This window comes from Bombyx mori, chromosome 13 (assembly GCF_030269925.1).
Source record: "Bombyx mori chromosome 13, ASM3026992v2".
NCBI lineage: Eukaryota > Metazoa > Arthropoda > Insecta > Lepidoptera > Bombycidae > Bombyx > Bombyx mori.
The window spans coordinates 10621507-10639990 of NC_085119.1; the positions used below are offsets into that span (position 1 = coordinate 10621507).

General features: G+C 37.5%; 2 protein-coding genes across 2 annotated transcripts; both read left to right on the forward strand.

The window, feature by feature from the left end:
- Window positions 1-388: 388 nt before the first annotated feature.
- Window positions 389-16016, forward strand: LOC105841933 (uncharacterized). Its single transcript, XM_012691970.4, has 10 exons — window positions 389-539; window positions 752-977; window positions 1735-1865; window positions 3724-3978; window positions 7910-8075; window positions 9401-9573; window positions 10518-10707; window positions 11864-12172; window positions 13118-13293; window positions 14758-16016. Exons 1-10 carry the CDS (start codon window positions 512-514, stop codon window positions 15003-15005), a joined length of 1902 nt encoding a protein of 633 aa, XP_012547424.1. The 5' UTR covers window positions 389-511; the 3' UTR covers window positions 15006-16016.
- On the forward strand, window positions 4791-7564 carry LOC119629361 (uncharacterized). Its single transcript, XM_038015014.2, has 2 exons — window positions 4791-4983; window positions 5228-7564. Exon 2 carries the CDS (start codon window positions 5228-5230, stop codon window positions 7220-7222), a length of 1995 nt encoding a protein of 664 aa, XP_037870942.1. The 5' UTR covers window positions 4791-4983; the 3' UTR covers window positions 7223-7564.
- Window positions 16017-18484: the final 2468 nt, after the last annotated feature.

Sequence of the window (18484 nt, forward strand, 5' to 3'; positions counted from 1 at the left end):
AATTATCTACACTACTATTTAGGCATGCCCATGCGTTTTGGCATGCCCATGGCGTTGCCGACGTCCGTATGCGACGACGACCAACAATCAACAACTGAACCAAACTGAACCGTATGCTAGCCTATCATAAAGCAATAAAAAATTTAAGTAAGTTACACGTTTAATGATTAATGAATATTATTCATTAGTGCGCAATATTTAGGAGTCTTTTATAATACAACCCTCAAATAAAATAATACAGAATAACTTTTTTTTGTTTCTATGAAACAATCTTAATCCTAAAATCGTGTTGATTCGTGAACGTAATCATGATTATCAAGCTTTATAGAATAATAATTAACATAAGAGCTATCGTACATCAGATGAAGCAATAGCGAGTGATTAATACAGTGATAACTAGTCGATAAATTAAGCTTAGTCTGCTAATTTTTTCCAGTCTAGCTGATGTTTACAGACAGACAATGTGCTATTTTAAGCTCGCGTAATTTGATTTTTTGGAATCTAAAAAACAATGAAGGATTTTATTATTGCACTCCTAGGTAAGTTATTATATGATTAACTTAATGAGACCTTTATAAAGGGAACATAATTTCAAAAAGCTTAATATGTAAAATCAGAAATTAAATGTTGGTTATTTTTTACACAATAAACTCCAGAAACAACAAAAACTATGCTTAATTTCTAATTAATAGAAAATACAAAATTGACCAACATGCAATTTTTTATTGACTAAGTGCTAAATTCGTTTTAGTGTCTATTTGGATTCATCATGGATTTACTCAGATAGCAACATTTGACGTGAGATTAGGGAACTTATACTTAATGCAACGAGGATTAGGGTCGCCATATGAATTAAGAGTAGCAAAGGGACATGAAGCTCTTTTAAAACTGAACAGAGAGTTGGTAAACCAGCAGTCTTGTTCGGTCACAACACCAAAAGGCGTCACGTTTGATGTTCGACAGCCCCCTCAAAACAGGTCAGTTAGATACAATATTTTTTGACATTGACCATTTAGTACGCAAACTTTCCAAGATTACAAGGATAAGAAGGTTCGGCTTACAAAATAACACATTTTTGGTTAAATAGTGAAATATGTTTAAAACGTATATTATATTAAATGTGTATGTGTATTTTGTAATATTTTCATGTTCAAACCACCAACCAACGTTTTAAGTGTAGCCAAGTTGTCAGTTACCTATGTGTATACAACTGAACATTTGTATGTTTCTTCTTTATGCGTTCATAAACCATTCATCGGACTGTATCTAATTTTGGTGTAGCTTTACACTTTACGAAAGGTTTTTGTGAAGGTTTCCAGGAAAGGTTCCTGGTTTCGCTGGTAGCCTAAATAGCTATTCCAGCTATACAATGGCTTATAGGTGAGCTCACGGGGCTGTCTGAGAGAGTTGGCTACCACGGGATCGAGGTTGTAGTAGCTGAGTTTCTCAGTGGGTTGTGTCTATGGGTTAGTTGACCCAGAGCGGATCCGGGGGATACGATAAGACATGTTTCGGGGGAAAGACGCTTTCCATTGCCACGTCGCCTGAGTCGGATCTGAGTGTGGGATAATTAGAGATATTTACAAAAGGAAAATCAGTTTACCGTTCATTTCATTAAGGCGTGTTTCATTTAATATTGCTTAATATAAATAATTGATTTAGAGTCTTGAAAGATTTGGTGTTAAACCATTAAAATTGCGATGACTGAAACTGAATTGCTAAGTTTTATTTTAGATACGAAAGTTGGAGCGATGGATGCGGTGTGAGAGTCCGTAACATAATTAAAGAAGACGAAGGCAGATGGAGGTTAACTGCTACTAGAGGAAATTATTCTATAACTGGATGGTCTGAAGTGCATGTTCAAGGTGAAACTCTTTTGAGACTCTCTGATTAATCTCTATCTATTAAAACAAAAAAAAAACCGCTTACTTAGAAAGCTGCTAATAAAAGCGTTGACTTAGGAAACTGCTAATAAAACCGTTTACTTAGGAAACTGCTAATAAAACCGCTGACTTAGTCTTGTTTGTAATATAATATAATTCAATATTTGAAGAGAAGCCGTGAAAATCGAATCGTATTCTGGTAATACAAGTCTGCGATAAAATTGTTGAGCCAAAAAAATCCGATTTCAATTCGACTTTACACGTGGTCGCCCGACAAATGTTACTTTTCTTATCGGTCAACAGATCACCTTGAAACACATAGTCTGAACTTCAGGTTCAGGTTTGATGTTTTAATCGTTTACGTTACGTCGATAAAAAATATAATTGATTGATCGTACACCAATTCATTGTTTGATAATAGCTGATCGAAGTTTATATTCAATCAGCTTTAATGCCATTATAATCATGCCATTATCAATGCTTTTACCATCTTTTGAAAGTATTGACACTTGTCTTCGCAATCCAATGTCCGTTTTCCTGATTAGTCATCATGCGTTTATTGTTGTTAAAGTGGTTAGCGATTCGTTTTTTTTATCTTGGAGGGATTACTGGTGGCCCGGAGGCCTTTCCAATTTCACAAGTACAGGTGGGCGAGCAAGTGCTTAGCCAGGAGCGGTGGGATTTGCTAACAGCTACCCGAGTGCCTCCAAGGGAGACCTAACAAATCAAGAGTAGCTGCTTCGCGAATGAACCTACTACCGGATCGGCATCGCGACTTGCTGAGAAGATCAGGCGAGAAACGCAGCGGGCTGATGCTTAGGTTAGGTTGCACGTCGAACTTTTTGCCGAGTTCGACGAGTACGGTTATCGGGGTCTCTACTCATAGTGTTAGAGCTAAAGGCTAAAGGTGTCTAATGCAAGGGTTATTGGATCTGATGGCTTCGTAAGGACGTGTCTAGGGCGTCAACGCTGACTGGTTCCTGCGCGATCAGAATTAATAGATGTGATGCAAGGCTACCGTTAACAATGTTCATCGACGTCGATTGTTAATTTGACGTCGTCCTGGCCTGAAGGATAAGATGCTCGGTGTAGGTATTCGTATTGAGCTAAGCAATTATGTCGATGTTCGAATCAATTATAATTTGCGTAATTACAGGTGGTAGGACCTCTTGTGAGTCCGAACGGGTAGGTGCCATCCCTTCTGCTTATTTCTGCCGTGAAGTAGTAATGCGTTTCGGTTTGAAGATTGGGGCAGCCGTTGTAACTATAATTGAGACCTTAGAACTTATATTTAAAGGTGGGTGGCGCATTTACGTTGTAGATATATGTCTATGGGCTCCAGTAACCACTTAACACCAGGTGGGCTGTGAGCTCGTCCAGCCATCTAAGCAATAAAAAAAAGCCCGCAGGTACCATTTTTTATAAAAAAAATACTACGCGTCAACGATCGTGGACAGGCGGTACTAACTGATAGCAGGGTGTATTGTAAGCTCGTATGGGTGGGTTATCATGCTGTCTTATATCACGGCGCGGCGGTTCCACCCTTCAGAGCGGAGCTCATGACTGTTCTGCGGTATAAATAGACCGGCTGATGGTACTTACCCGTGCGGGTCCACATATCTGGTAGTAGATGCATTCCCGAAGCAGTTCCCAACGAGCTGTTAGGTCTCCTTCCCAGGTGTTTGAGCAGCTGTGAGCAAATCTCACTCCAGCCCAAGTTGGCCATCTGTCCTGGTGCAACTGATAAGGCCTTAGGGCCACAAGCAATCTTTCGATCCTTAAATGTCACTGAACAAAAAATATTGAGACTGACTACAAAAAAATTGTTAAAACCTCACAGATGAAATACCAGAATACCATCCAACACCAATAGCTCTACAAGACGGGGAAAGGCACGCTCATGTTGATCTCACTACGCTCAACAGCGCCTACTGTTTGGTTGAACAGCCCTTTTCTGATATTTCGTTTGTGCCTGGACACTGCAGCGTGACTTTGGATCGGACCACGAGAGCGGTTCAAGGGAACTGGAATGTTGTCCTTGGTCTGCCAGGACAAGTAGCAGAAGTACAAGCCAACACCAAAGTTGAGGTGGAAGGTGAGTTTCGCTATAAATGTACACAGGTACATTTACGAAGTAGACGACCTTTCGACTTCCTTGGTAGTAAGAGGTCACTGGCGCTCATTGGTATCAATAGTGTTGAGTAAGCATGCAATCTGTTGCCTTCCGCAGCGGACTCTTTTCAATTTTCGATTGATCAGAGATGATAATAGTAAAATTCATTAAGTTCATGAAACGCCGTAGGTGGGAGCGTTCATCCCAGAACCATTTCTGTTTTGTACGAGAACTCAAATGAGGGCCTATCAATGACTAAAATTTAATCTTCATCAATCAACCATGATTTACATGTATTATATCAAATCTATTTCTTCACATATAAAGTCGTGTACAGAGTATCCCAAACCCAATGATGTTCTGATGAGGATCATGACAATACTTTATTAAAATGATAGACACAATTACGTATAAATTCAATTTCGTTGTGAAATAATAGAGCTATTATTGATAATCCACAATTTCTTAGAAAACTGTGTGTTGTGTTTTGTACTGTATGTTATATTATACAAAAAGTTTTTTTTTAATCTATCTTCTATCTATATATATAAAAATGAATTGCTGTTCGTTAGTCTCGCTAAAACTCGAGAACGGCTGGACCGATTTAGCTAATTTTGGTCTTGAATTATTTGCGGAAGTCCAGAGAAGGTTTAAAAGGTTTAGATAAATATGAAAATGCTCGGAGTTAATTAAAAATAACAAATTTGTTTTCCCTCTGTTGTGTCCCCCGTCAGACGGATTCCTTTTGTTTGTTTTAAGTTTATTTTATACAAAAGTTTAGGTCTTTTATATAGGGTAGACTGGGTACGGTTGAAACGGTGGACGGTTGAAACAAAATGAATATCGCGTAAACAGTGCGTGGTAAGGTGAGGGGTGCAAGGGGAGTACGAAGCGGACGACAAGTCGGAACACGAATTTTAGTATTACGTCGCTCTTCGGGCGTCGTCCTCGTGTATAGGAGGCCCCATTGTCTTTTTTGACGGAAAAGTAAGTATTTTGGTAACTACATTTTTGCAATTATAAAGATTTTGTCTAAAGTTAGAGTATAGAGCGTTTTGTTCCGTTTTAATTGAAGTTTGAATAATATCGCAGTATGATTAGTTTTTATTTAAATTTATTAACATTCTTACTGCGAACCGTTTTATACCAAGAGCGGGGGTTGGGGACAGTTGAAACGTTATTTGTGGGTACGGTTGAAACAGTTTATTTATTTAATTTTCTTGTTTCCTAGATGCCAAGGGTACGCCAAAGAAAGACTACGAAAGGTCGGGCAGACTTATCAACGTATAAACAAGCTTATGATGATGTAAAAGCGGGATCGTCGTTAAGAACAACGGCAGAAAAACATGGACTGAACCACTGTTCCCTGTTCCGATATGTACATAAACGAGATGCGGCTGGTAACGACGAAAATCAAGAAATGGGATATAAGGCCCACAATCGGGTGTTTACCCGGGAACAAGAGCTTGAGTTATCTAAATATTTAATCAGATGTGCAGATATATATTTTGGCCTAACTAAAAAGGATGTCATGAAATTGGCATACGAACTAACCGTCAAGTACAACTTATCACGACCTCGGACTTGGGATGACAACGGAATGGCTGGCGAAGAATGGTTTCGCATGTTTATGAAAAGAAATTCTGAACTGTCAGTACGTGCAGCACAAGCCACAAGTCTTTCTAGGGCGACTAGCTTTAATAGGAAAAACGTAGATGCTTTCTACGACAATTTGGCTAATGTTATGGACCGCTACAAATTTGAACCACAAAATATCTATAATGTTGATGAGACTGGCATAACTACTGTGCAAAAACCCGACAGAATTATAGCTAGACGTGGTGCTCGTCAAGTAGGCTCAGTAACTTCGGCGGAGAGGGGTGCTTTAGTTACAGTAGCCATTGCGGTCAATGCCATCGGAAATGCTATTCCTCCGTTCTTTGTCTTTCCGCGAGTACGATACCAAGATCACTTTGTCAGGGATGGGCCAATAGGATCTGCTGGGAGTGCAAATCCTTCTGGCTGGATGCAGGATGAATCATTTATGCATTTCCTGGATCACTTCAGGAAACATACGAATGCTTCTCCTTCGCGTAAAATTTTACTTGTGCTTGATAACCACGCGTCACATATACACATTAACGCACTAGACTTTTGCAAGACGAATGGTATTGTAATGCTATCTTTCCCTCCCCACTGCTCACACAAACTCCAACCACTTGATCGATCTGTATTCGGTCCACTAAAAAAAGCTGTAAATTCGACCTGCGATGGATGGATGCGAAGCCACCCCGGAAAGACAATGACAATATACGACATTCCAGGGATTTTAACTACTGCTATGCCGCTTGCTCTTACACAATCCAATATTCAAGCTGGCTTTCGCACAACTGGGATTGTTCCATTTAATCGACATTTGTTTACTGAGCTCGATTTTGCACCTGCCTTTGTGACAGATAGGCCAAATCCATTAGAAGCAGCTGATGGTCCTATTCAGAATATTAATACACTTGAGGATAAAACGCCACCAACATCACCTTCCATTTTAACCCTCGAACCACAAGAAGAGATGGAGGAGCTTTCTAATGAAGCTCTTCTTGTACAACAACCGACTGAAAATATGCCACAATGTTCACAAGTACTTGATAAAGAACAGGAAAACATTATTGCAAATCCAAAACTTTTGATTATATTACCCGGACATGAAAGTAGTAGTAGCGCTCAGCAAATTTCACCCAAACCCTCTAAAAGTTCTCAATCCATTCCTGTGTTAACAACTCAAACGGGAAGTATCATGACTTTGACTACACCATCTTTATTTTCGCCAGAAGTAATACGACCACTACCAAAAGCTCCTCCAAGGAAATTAACAAATAGGGGCCGAAAAACCAGGAAATCTACTATCTACACAGACACACCTGAAAAAGAAGAGATAAGAAGAGAATATGAAAACAGATTGAAACGAACCAAAGCTAAACAAGTTAAGAAAAGATTAGATGGGGGAAAGACTAAAACAAATGCTAGAAGCAGGGGAAAAATTAAGATGCACCAAGAGTCATCATCATCAGAAGAAGAGGAGTGCTACTGTGTTGTTTGTATGTCAGCATATTCAGAAAGCAGACCCAGGGAAAAATGGATACAATGCACAGTATGTAAAATGTGGGCGCATGAAGAGTGCACACAAGGTAGCCTTAGTTATGTTTGTCACAATTGTGACTCCGAATGATCTCGTAACCATTCAAGTATTTTTTTTTTAATATAATTTTTTTATAGGAATAATGTCTTTTTTTTCTAAAAGTTTATAATGCTGTCAATAGTTGAGAAATATATTCACACAAATATTGCAAAAATATCGTCACCGCCACCAATGTATGATTATTATTTAGTTTAAGTTGTACTTAACATAAAACTTTAAAGGCTGATTAAAAATAATGTTAGATTATAAGTATCGCCAAAGATTGATTATTAATAAAAAACACATTTGTGATATTCAACTGTGTCATTACGATTTGTAAAATATTATTAGATGATTAATGAAACATGATTATTGATTATATTTTGTATTATTTGCATGTGTTTCAATCGACCCCAGGCACTGTTTCAACCGACCCTGGAATTGGGACGGTTGAAACAAATTACTGTTTTTTTTAAATATGATTTTATACTGAAAATACTATACAATAATCTTAAATAACATTGCCCAGTAGTAGACAGATATAAGGTCTTTTATTTAATATATTTACGTCATCACTCTCATAATAAATTCCAATGCTGTGCATGATAAACGCTAAAATGTTTCAACCGTACCCAGTCTACCCTATCGATTGAGGACTACAAAGTCTGCCGGGTCAGCTAGTACATAATAAAATTCAGGTGTTGCATATTGTTGTTTTGATTCATATATGATTTTTAGTTGAAAGTTTGGACACGGGATACGTACAAGATACGAATGCTAAGAAGTTACATTTGTACTGCAACATATTGCATACACAGAAGAATATCACATTTTGTCGTTTCCAAAAGATAACGGAACATGTTGGTTATAATATTATGAACGGCTTGAGCGATGGTGCGCACAGGTATTCAGCTAATTTTAATGTTTTTCACTTTGATATAAATAGAGGACAAAGTTGAGGACAGCTATTTTTTTTTATTGCTTAGATGGGTGGACGAGCTCACAGCCCACCTGGCCTTAAGGGCTTACTGGAGCACATAGACATCTAAAACGTAAATCCACCCACCTTGAGATTTAAGTTCTAAGATCTCAGTATATGTAGTTACAACGACTGCCCCACTCTTCAAACCGAAACGCATTACTGCTTCACGGCAGAATTAAATAAAAAAATATTTGGATCTGCGGACATATATTATAATTAAATAAAACGTTCTTCTCAATAATTGAACAGTAAACATAGGTTTTAAATTCTTTTATCAAACTTTGTATTACTAATAAGTAATCAAAATTTTAATAAATTGTCAGTGGAATTAGATCTATTATAGTAAATGATTTGAGGTATCGGTTTGATCTTTGAGAAATTAATATTTAAATAAATAAATAGGTTCCAATAATGTCGACAAAGCTTGCATCAATCATATCTATATGTGAATGTGTCCAATACGCCTACTCCCCTTCAGTTAGATACACATCTATTGTATAAGTCAGGGGTGAAAGACTATTTGATTTAAGTGACATTTCGGCACATTACAGGAGAGTTATTTAGAGTTATTTAAAACTTCTTTTGAATGGGGTAAACTTAATTAAATTTAAAACATCGATTTGTTGATGCTAACACCAAACAAAACGGACCTTTAATTATAAAGATAAATGTATGTAAACGTCAGGTATTAAGAGAAATGTCGCTTAAACAAAAGCCTTTCACCCCTCGAAGTATTGAATGAGGTTTAAATGAAAATAGTAAATTTGAACTATATTCTTTGATTTTTATGCCTTGTCGTTATCACTTAAGATGATATCATGTCTCATATCACATAAGATGATGTGATGTTCGTCGTTTATCAATCAGTCGTAACACTTACATACAAGATGATGACCGATTTTTTTTGATAACGCCATCTTGTGTCTTTAAAGCGGTTAGTTGCCCTCAATTAAGAAAAATAGTATTATTATTCGCCAATAGATGTCGGGAAGAGTTGATTATTGAAAACACGAATAAAACAACATTGTTTGAAAATAAAATAGCTATAATAGATCGATTTATCGCCCCCGAAATCCCCTGTATACTAAATTTTATGAAAATCGTTGGAGCCGTTTCCGAGATTCAGATTATATAAGTATATATTAATATACAAGAATTGCTCGTTTAAAGGTATAAGATTCGATATTTGATCACAGCTATTGCGGGGATGACGTGGCACTGTTACATATTCGATATTTTTGTCACAGTTATTACGGGGACGGTTTCGAGATGCGACACTGTGGTATGACGGTGGAAAATCCAACTGAACAAGTGTTCGGTACGTGGCGGTGTACTGTGGGAGTTCAGGAAAGGGTCGGCACTCAAATACACCAGAGGACACCGATGCAAGCGTTGATTAGGGTTTCCCCATACAATTTAGGTTTGTCATTTTGTAATTTTGATTTTTTTAGTACAATTTAAGAGTGTCGAGCGATTTGTATAAGTACGTAATTAAATATGTATTTAATTCTTGTTCACGAATGACTGCCAAGATGAAGGACAGACAATAGGTAATAAGAATGAAACGCATAAAAAAAATTATTTGCGTATTACTGATGATGATGATAGGGTGTCTTGTGATTGGTCTTCCTCGTCTCCCTCTTCCTCTCTGGAGGCGCCGGAGTCCGACATAACCCGGTCAGTTACCCCCCGCGACGGGCATCCGTAAATGGATTCCTCGGTGTTAAAAAAGGGTGTCTTGTGAGCGCGCAGGTCCCTTTCCGTAATTTCTGCGGCGAAGCGGTAATGCGTTCCGGTTTGAAGGTCGGGGGGTCGCAAACTATGGATCTGAGACTTAGAACTCACGTCTCGAGGTGATTGACGGTATTCAGTGGGCTCCGCTAACCATTTAACACCAGTGGAGGCTTTAATGATCGTCTACGCAATAAAAAAAAACTCAAAACCAATATATGTATGTATAAATGTAACAAAAAGCAGATTATGATTATGAGCTTTTTTTAAGTCGAACGATCGTGCATGTGTTCAGTGTTCAGATTCAGAATTAACGCTTACTTTAATAATTGTTAGACTTTGTGATTTTTATCTGTATTAACGATTATAGATGTATTTAAAGTATCATGATATTTTAGTTTTTATCAAAGTCACGTCTTCAATAAGTGAATGTTAATTCTTGACGAATGTCCATTTATTTGTTAATCAAGTCATGTGAGTGTTAGGGAAGGTATGTACGTATGGCATATTTATATCAGAATATCTGCCGCTAAGAACTTTGGAACATTTTTTGCCGGAAAGTGATAAAACGCACGGAATATGGACAAGACTGGACAAGCTTTAAACAGAATGGTACAGATTATTCTATTGCAGGTTCAAGAATCATGAATGAAGTTAATGAAGACAGCATTGCGAGTAGAACGATCTTTGTACAAAGGGATATGGGTTTCACAATAACGTGCAGAGCTGAGGTTTCATTGAGCTATTGTTGGTTTCAACATCCGAACGGAACCCAGTACACTCCTGTGCCACGGAGCGATGATTCCGATGACAGTTTATTTTGGTGATTATCAAACAGTTGTTGGTTTTGTCAGATATATATTCATTTGCATAACTTATAAACATGGCAACTTAAGGAGTGGAAGGGGTGTCGTCGATCAGTGAGTAAATGTTTAGGATAGTGGCTGTTAAATTTGCTTTTCTTTCAATTTAATTCTGTCATACACACAAATGGTGGGGATCAGATTAGATTTACAGAAAAAAACACCTGGCCACAAGCACGTTTCTGTACAAGTAAGTACCTATACAGGTAAACTTCTTTCAGATCGATCCAGCTAATTGACTTTCGGTGCTCGAGTTTCTCGTCGGATCGTTTCGGTGGGTCGCGATACCGCTGCTGGTAAACTCATTCGCCAATCAGCTGCTGGAGATACTAGGAATCATTCAGAGGTTCTCGGGCAGTTATTAGCAAACCAGTGGCGTAGCGTGGGTGTCAGTCGCCCGAGGCGGAATACAATTTTGCCGCCCTTTCATTTAGGTATTTCACTCTGATGTACACTATACATTAATTCTATAATTTTTTTTGGCAAGAGTAGGCATCATTATTTAATACAGGTAAGATTTTAAATAAAAAAATTATCTAAGTGCTACAATCGCGTTTATTAATACAAAAAATATTCTACTTCAACCACTTGTGGCAGCCACATTATGTCAATGTGGAATGGACAACTGACAATCCATCAGTAAAACTTTCTTTGAATTGTCAAAGTATCACGTACTTCCTTACTATTATAAAATACGGGGAATCCCCGCGAGTCAGTATAGACGGTGTTGCCAGTTCAATCGGTCCAAATTTGTAGTTGCGATAAAAATATGAAATGGTTCAAATATTTTTATTATTTATTGTGAAATTTTGCCGCCCCCTAAAAAGTATCGCCCAGGGCGCCCCCCCACCCTCACCACGCTACGCCACTGTAGCAAACTTGTTTTCTACCGGCTGAGCCCCGAGTTCGCCCACACATCCTGGTTAATATGTAAAGGTCTCAGGTCCATCAGACCTGTTTGTAGTAGACCACTATTTACATACATCTCATGGGTCTATATGCCTTTTAAATGCCCCATCTCTAGAATAGCTCCCCCCCACTTTTAAGTCATTTTGAGAATAATAGACGGATACAAGCGGCCTTGCAAAATTTATGATATTATTTTCGCGATTGTAGGTATGCCGGTGAAAGTCTTCAAACTGGCGATTGTGGTATATCGTTTTCTTACGCTACGGATGAAGACTCCGGAGAATGGACTTGTCATATGGGTCCAAGAAGGCAAATGGGAGTCGAACTTACCGATAAATTAGTAGTTCGTGTGACTGGTCCGTTAGCGGCTAGTCAAAAGGAGATCCCTACGGTGATTGATGGGAGTGCTACATTGTTTTGTAAAACGTCGAATGGGAACAGACCGTTGGAATACTGTCGGTTCTTGTCCCCAAAATTTGTTGGCATTAGCATTGATCCGTCTGTTACAAAGGAAAAGTAAGTACGATAATCAAGTTTAAATATTTACTGATGGTAGGACCTCTTGTGAGTCCGCACGGGTAGGTACCACCACCTTGCCTATTTCTGCCGTGAAGCAATAATGCGTTTCAGTTTGAAGGGCGCGGCGGCCGCTGTAACTATATTGAGACCTTAGAACTTATATCTCCAGGTGGGTGGCGCATTTACGTTGTAGATGTCTATGAACTCCACTAACCATCTAACACCAGGTGGGCTGTGAGTTCGTCTACACATCTAGGCAAAAAAAAATGTTCTAAATCTTCGCGATTATCTACATTATAATTATAATTTATCGGTAAGCGGGTTATCATCGAGATTTTTAGTTTTATACTCTAAAAACCGTGACAAGAACTCTATAAATAATAGTACTTAAAATTGAAATTCTTAACTTTATCAACTTTCTGAAGTCATCGTGGACTAAATGTTAAAAAGCCCAGTGCATTCGTATCGAGCGCTGCAAACTATGCCGACGTTCAAATCCCGCACGCAGGTACTAATTTTTGAAGTTTTTTTTTATTGCTTAGATGGGTGGACGAGCCCTCAGTCCACTGGTTGTAGAATGGTGACTGGAGCCCATAGACATCAACAACGTAAATGCCACCACACATCTGTAGATATGCGTTTTTAGTCTTAGTTCTATAGTACAACGCCTGCCCTATCCTTCAGAACGAAACGAGTCGAGAGAGAAGTCGAGAGTCTACCCGTGCGAGCTCACAAGACGACCTATACGACCTATACCTATCTTTATGGATAAAATATAAAGAATTTTACCGCTTTACCTGAGTTTTCTGTGGCCACGAACCCTTTAATTTTCAATTGTCTAATAAATGACACGAACCGCGGATGTAACTGCAAAAATTATTTAAACAATTTGAGATACAATATAAGTAGATTTAAAAAAAAAAACCTAACCTATATTTTCAGCGCAATACTGGGCAGATACTTTTTTACAACCGGCAGAGATTTAGATTATGGTGATTGTTCTTTGACGATTATATCGGTAACCAATGATGACTTAGGAGAGTGGACATGCGCTGCTCTACTACACGACGAGGCCGCGGAGAGTAGAGACATCATGACACTCTACGTCGAACAAAGAAGTAAGTAGTATTTATTAGTATTAAGTTTTATTAGTAGTAGTAGTATATTTTAGGATTTCGTTTCCAAAAGTGGGGGCGAGACAACATATTATGTATATCGACGCTTGAAAGGCAAACGTGACTAAGCGACGATGCGTGAACTTTACAGTAGACTAATTTAAAGTTGAAATATCTGAAAAAAAATCTATATTAACGAATCTAGCTGTAGGATTGGAATGATTTTAATGGGCCTAGAAATATATATTTTTTGCGCATCAAATATGGTTATTGCCTATCATTTATGTATAAAGCAGTTATTGTCGCTTAGTCACGTTTGTTTTTCAAGCGTCGATATTAATAATTATATTATAATGAGATTTAGATTATAATAAGTACTGATTATGCTTATTTCGGGTCAACGTTTTTTAACACGCTTATTGACATTGACTCGGTATGTACATATGTGTGCTTCTTTGTGTGTAACGGAGTTATTAAACGTCACTTTCGACAACTTAAAAACGTCCGATTAATTTGAAAATTTCCAAACGCATCTTGGAATGATGACAATAAATTTACTTTGGTAACTTCGTTCTAATATCCTGATCAATATCAACAGTGTGAGATTTCAAAAAGCCGCATAGGTCAGAATCCTATAGAATGATCTATCTAAAGTCACAATGACACGAAAGACGTAAGGATTCAGCTTGTTTTCCGATTATCCATTTTTATGTGAGTCAATTACATAGCAATGCGAGAACAACTGCCAATGGAGAAAACATCCAAACGAATGGAATATAATTTCGAAAAGTATTGTGCTCTTGATTTTTTAAAAAATCGGCATAGATGTACACCGACTTTTCAGTGATAGCATATTTTTTATAATTAAATTTTACATAATAATTGATGCGTATTTTAGATTTCGACTGACTCAATAAAATTCTTTAAAATTAATATCACTCTAGGCCAGTGAATCCCAATCTGTCGTACGCTTACCTCTGAGGGTTATGGGGTCCTATTGGGAGTACGTGAAAATTATATTAGAAATGGCGGAAATATTGAGAAGAAAGTTTTAAATTATTAGTTAAGTCCTTAGTTAACTTATATAAACACGATTATAATGTATTATGTCTACAATATGTAGATTAAAATGAACTTAATAACTAATGGCTTACTAAGGCTCTAGACTGTGTGCTGGGTTGGTAAAATACAATATTTTTGTTTGTATAGCACCTTTCTAATTTTGTGTCTGTTAAGAGAAAAGAGATGCATTTTCATGAGTAGGTATGGAATTATCAGGGAAGCATACTAATAAACGAAAGTTTAAGGTGTACGGGAACGAAAAAAGATTGGGAAGCACTGTTTTAGGCGTTAAATATGAGATTTTCAAGATTAAATTAAGGCGGATATAAACATGATGTGAATCGCGATTACGTAGCGCCTAACACTACTGTATAATAATTTTAATGGCATTTTAATTTATTTCAGGTTCAGTTCGATTTCGGGCTGATATATTGGGGATGGCTGGTGGCGTTGTTCTGCTGGCTGTAGTTTTAATATGTGTTTTGTGGTATAAACGCGAGAAAATTCGTTCTTATTGGAAAAAAACAGATTCTAGCAGCAGAACAGATAACGTGTCCCTCCAAACGTTTTCTGCGGCTAGCTGGCGCAAAGACAGCGACAGTAGTGGAAGTGCCAATGGATCCCAAAAAGCCGGGTCTCGCGACATTTCATAATCACATACGTATTCAAACTGGTTGAAGTACTAATGATTTTATCTTTTTTTTTTATTGCTTAGATGGGTGCACGAGCTCACAGCCCTGGAGCCCATAGACATCCACAACGCAAATGTCTCAGGTATAGCTAGAACGGCTGCCCCACCCTTCAAACCGAAACGTATCTTTCTTTATTATATTTCTTTATTCTATTCATCTTTCTTTATTCTTTATTCTCTCATCTATCTTTCGAAATAGTTAAAATCCGATAAAAAATATAGATCTTTTACAATATTGAAAAATGAAAATAAAGATGACATGGTTCCTTTTCAAAGATTAATGACGCTGTTTTTTTTAAGTATGACAGAGACGTCTCAATTGTTAAAATTTTAAGTAAACACATGAATTGTAATCGGACTTAATAATCTGTTGAAAACAAAGTAATAATCGAAGATAATTAAAATCTATCAGACGCTCAAATGATAATAAAACGAAGGGAGGAATTTCTTAGCAAATCACCGTGCGAGTGGCGGGTCTATCGTGTTGCAGAGAGAGGAATAAATATTATACGAATTATACGAAGAATGCTAGCGGACTTGTTGGATTGATACTGTTGGATTTTATAGTTGAGCCTTCTTTCATGAAGTCTATTTGTTTTTTATTTATTATAAAATAAAATAAAATAATTTTATAGAATACGGAACGGGTAAAAACATCTATACTTCATAAAAAATTACATATTTTAGTTTTTAAGTAAATATTATCTTGAATAGCAGGAAACACGAATTATTATTGTGGACTATTTGGGCTTAGAGTATTATTTGGAAAGATAATATACAAATTAATACGGACGTAGAGCAGCAAGGAAAGAAATATGTTTATGATTCGTTCGCGTCTCTGGACCTGTCATGAATTATTTATATCATTATCTACCAGCTTATTAGGCATCGCTGTCTGCGATCTTTTTCTGTGATACCGAATTATATTGCAATGTATTATTTATTTTTCTATTAAACTGAAATGATTTAATTATGTAGTTGATTTTCATTGATTTTCATTTTACTGGTGGTAGGACCTCTTGTGAGTCCGCACGGGTAGGTACCACCGCCCTGCCTATTTCTGCCGTGAAGCAGTAATGCGTTTCGGTTTGAAGGGTGGGGCAGCCGTTGTAACTATACTAACCCCCGTATCTTTAGTCGTTTACACGAGCTGAACTCGACTCGACTCAACCTCCAACGCGCGTTTTGGTATGCTTAGTCGTAAAAATAAACTCCACTCAAACGTCCTTGGAAAAATTTCCTAACCGGAGTGGAGTGAATGAACTGTCAAGTAGGGATGGCGATCTCAAATCGATTAATCAAAGAATCGATTTCTCGGACCAAATAAATCGATTTTTTAAATCGATATGTCGTACTGAATCGATTCAGTGAATCGATATTTTACCCTTGAAAATCGACTTTCGATTTTTTCTGTTTTGGTAAAAAAAAAAATTATTTAGAATTAGCTGAATGTACTCACAATATTACGGCATTGCCAGTTAAATGTTTAATTACTTAAAAACTCGCGAGATGGCGGTATGTTTAGTTTTCGTCGCTTCTCGTTAGTAAAAAACACCTTCCACAAAATAATAGTGAAGAATTCGACGCAATAGAAGGGACTGATTTAGAAAAAGGAATTTGGGATTTTCATAAGTTGCTTGTCAAAAAGCAACTCTCTACATGTCTTGCACTGGAAAGTCAAGGCTTAAACGAAGAGTTTAAACACTATTTATCACAGGCAGTTGTGCACCTAAAGTATGATCCTATACTTTATTGGCAAGAACAAAAAAACTCTATTTATCACCAAGTTCACTCAATAGCCGTGATGTATATGAGTATCGTAGGATCATCTGTTCCCTGTGAGCGCCATTTTTCGATTGCCGGCAACATCGCAAGTGATGAGCAGCACCGCTTGGATCCCATTAGACTTGACAAATTGTTGTTTTTAAAAAGCTTAGATATGAAGCATTGGGAACTATAAGCTATTGTTATCTGCTCTCTTAACTTTTTAATGTAACAAATACATTTAGAAAATAAATGTCTTCTTTTATATCTGATCTGATATTTTGATATGGTATTAAAAATAATTGTAATTATAGAATTCCCTGAACTAATAAATTCCTGATTTTACTGATAAGAGATCCCAGAGATTGTTTATTATGGTATCATTTTTGTTTTTCATAAAATGGATTTATATTTACATTGTAAATACAAATTTGAAAAAAATCGATTTTTTTGAAATCGATTTTTTAGACCTCGATTTTTTTATGAATCGATTTATCAGGTTACGATTCGAATCGATTTAAAAATCGATCTTTTTTGGAAAGAATCGCCATCCCTACTGTCAAGTCAAGGTACGTCGCGACGTACCTTGAACGTTCCTCAAGGCTGGTTTTCTATCAATGTCCAAATAGTATGAGGACCGCAAATGGAAATATATGATATTGTTGTGCAATGGCCTGGATCTGTGCATGATTCGCGCATATTTTGATAATTTAATTTTGATAATATTTACTAATAAAGTAAATAGTTCGAGGTTAGACTCTTGTTTAGACATTTGAAACTCCTTATTTTATTTACCTACATAAGAGTCATATTTTGCTTACTACCTAATAAATAAAGTCAATGCGATTATAAGTTTTATTTATATAATAATACACTGGTGGTTGTGGAAAAGCACTTCAACAACACGATGCAATCAAAATAACACAAAAGCGGCGAATAAAAATACAAAGCCGGGTCCGAAATGTAAAATAATAATAGGTTAGAAAATAAATAATACACTTTCAAATTACCACGCACACATATTTACGAATAACTCAGCAACCAAAACATCAAACAAGTTCAATGCTTCTAGTGTCAAACAGACAGCGGCAGCTTGACTTTGACATTAAACAATGACCATAGACTACAGAACTCTATGGGTTTGATGCTAGCTTGATCAAATTTACCCCAAACTGATGTTGTCGTGGTGACGCAATAACACGACTCTACCTCACTCGAGGACAGTTGAGGAATATTGTTTTTTTTTTTTTTTATGATTGTAAGTTTACTGGTGGCCCGAAGGCCTTTCCAGTTTCACCAGGACAGGTGGGCGAGCAAAGGCTCAGCCAAGAGGGGTGGGATTTGCTAACAACTGCCCGAGCGCCTCCGAAGGAGACCTAACAACTCAAGAGCAATTGTTTCGCGAATGAATCTACTACCGGATCGGAATCGCGACCCGCTGAGAAGATCCGGCGAGAAGCTCAGCGGGCTGATGCATGGGTTAGGTTGCACGTCGACCTCTTTGTCGAGTTCGACGAGTACGGTTACCGGGGTCCCTAAGCCTGCACCTAGTATTAGAGCTGAAGGCATCTAATGCAAAGGTTATTGGATCTGATGGATCCGTAAGGACGTGTCTAGGGCGTCGACGGTGACTGGCTCCTGCATGATCAGGATTCGGGGAGTAGTCAGCGGCGGCAA

Bases quoted from the DNA above. Each gene is read 5' to 3' on its own strand.
- LOC105841933 (XM_012691970.4), top strand. From the start codon at position 512: ATGAAGGATTTTATTATTGCACTCCTAG. The intron at 10,708-11,863 runs GTGATTATCAAA...TCGCGATTGTAG, and splicing joins TCCGATGACAGTTTATTTTG to GTATGCCGGTGAAAGTCTTC. The intron at 13,294-14,757 runs GTAAGTAGTATT...AATTTATTTCAG, and splicing joins ACTCTACGTCGAACAAAGAA to GTTCAGTTCGATTTCGGGCT.
- LOC119629361 (XM_038015014.2), top strand. From the start codon at position 5,228: ATGCCAAGGGTACGCCAAAGAAAGACTACGAAAGGTCGGGCAGACTTA.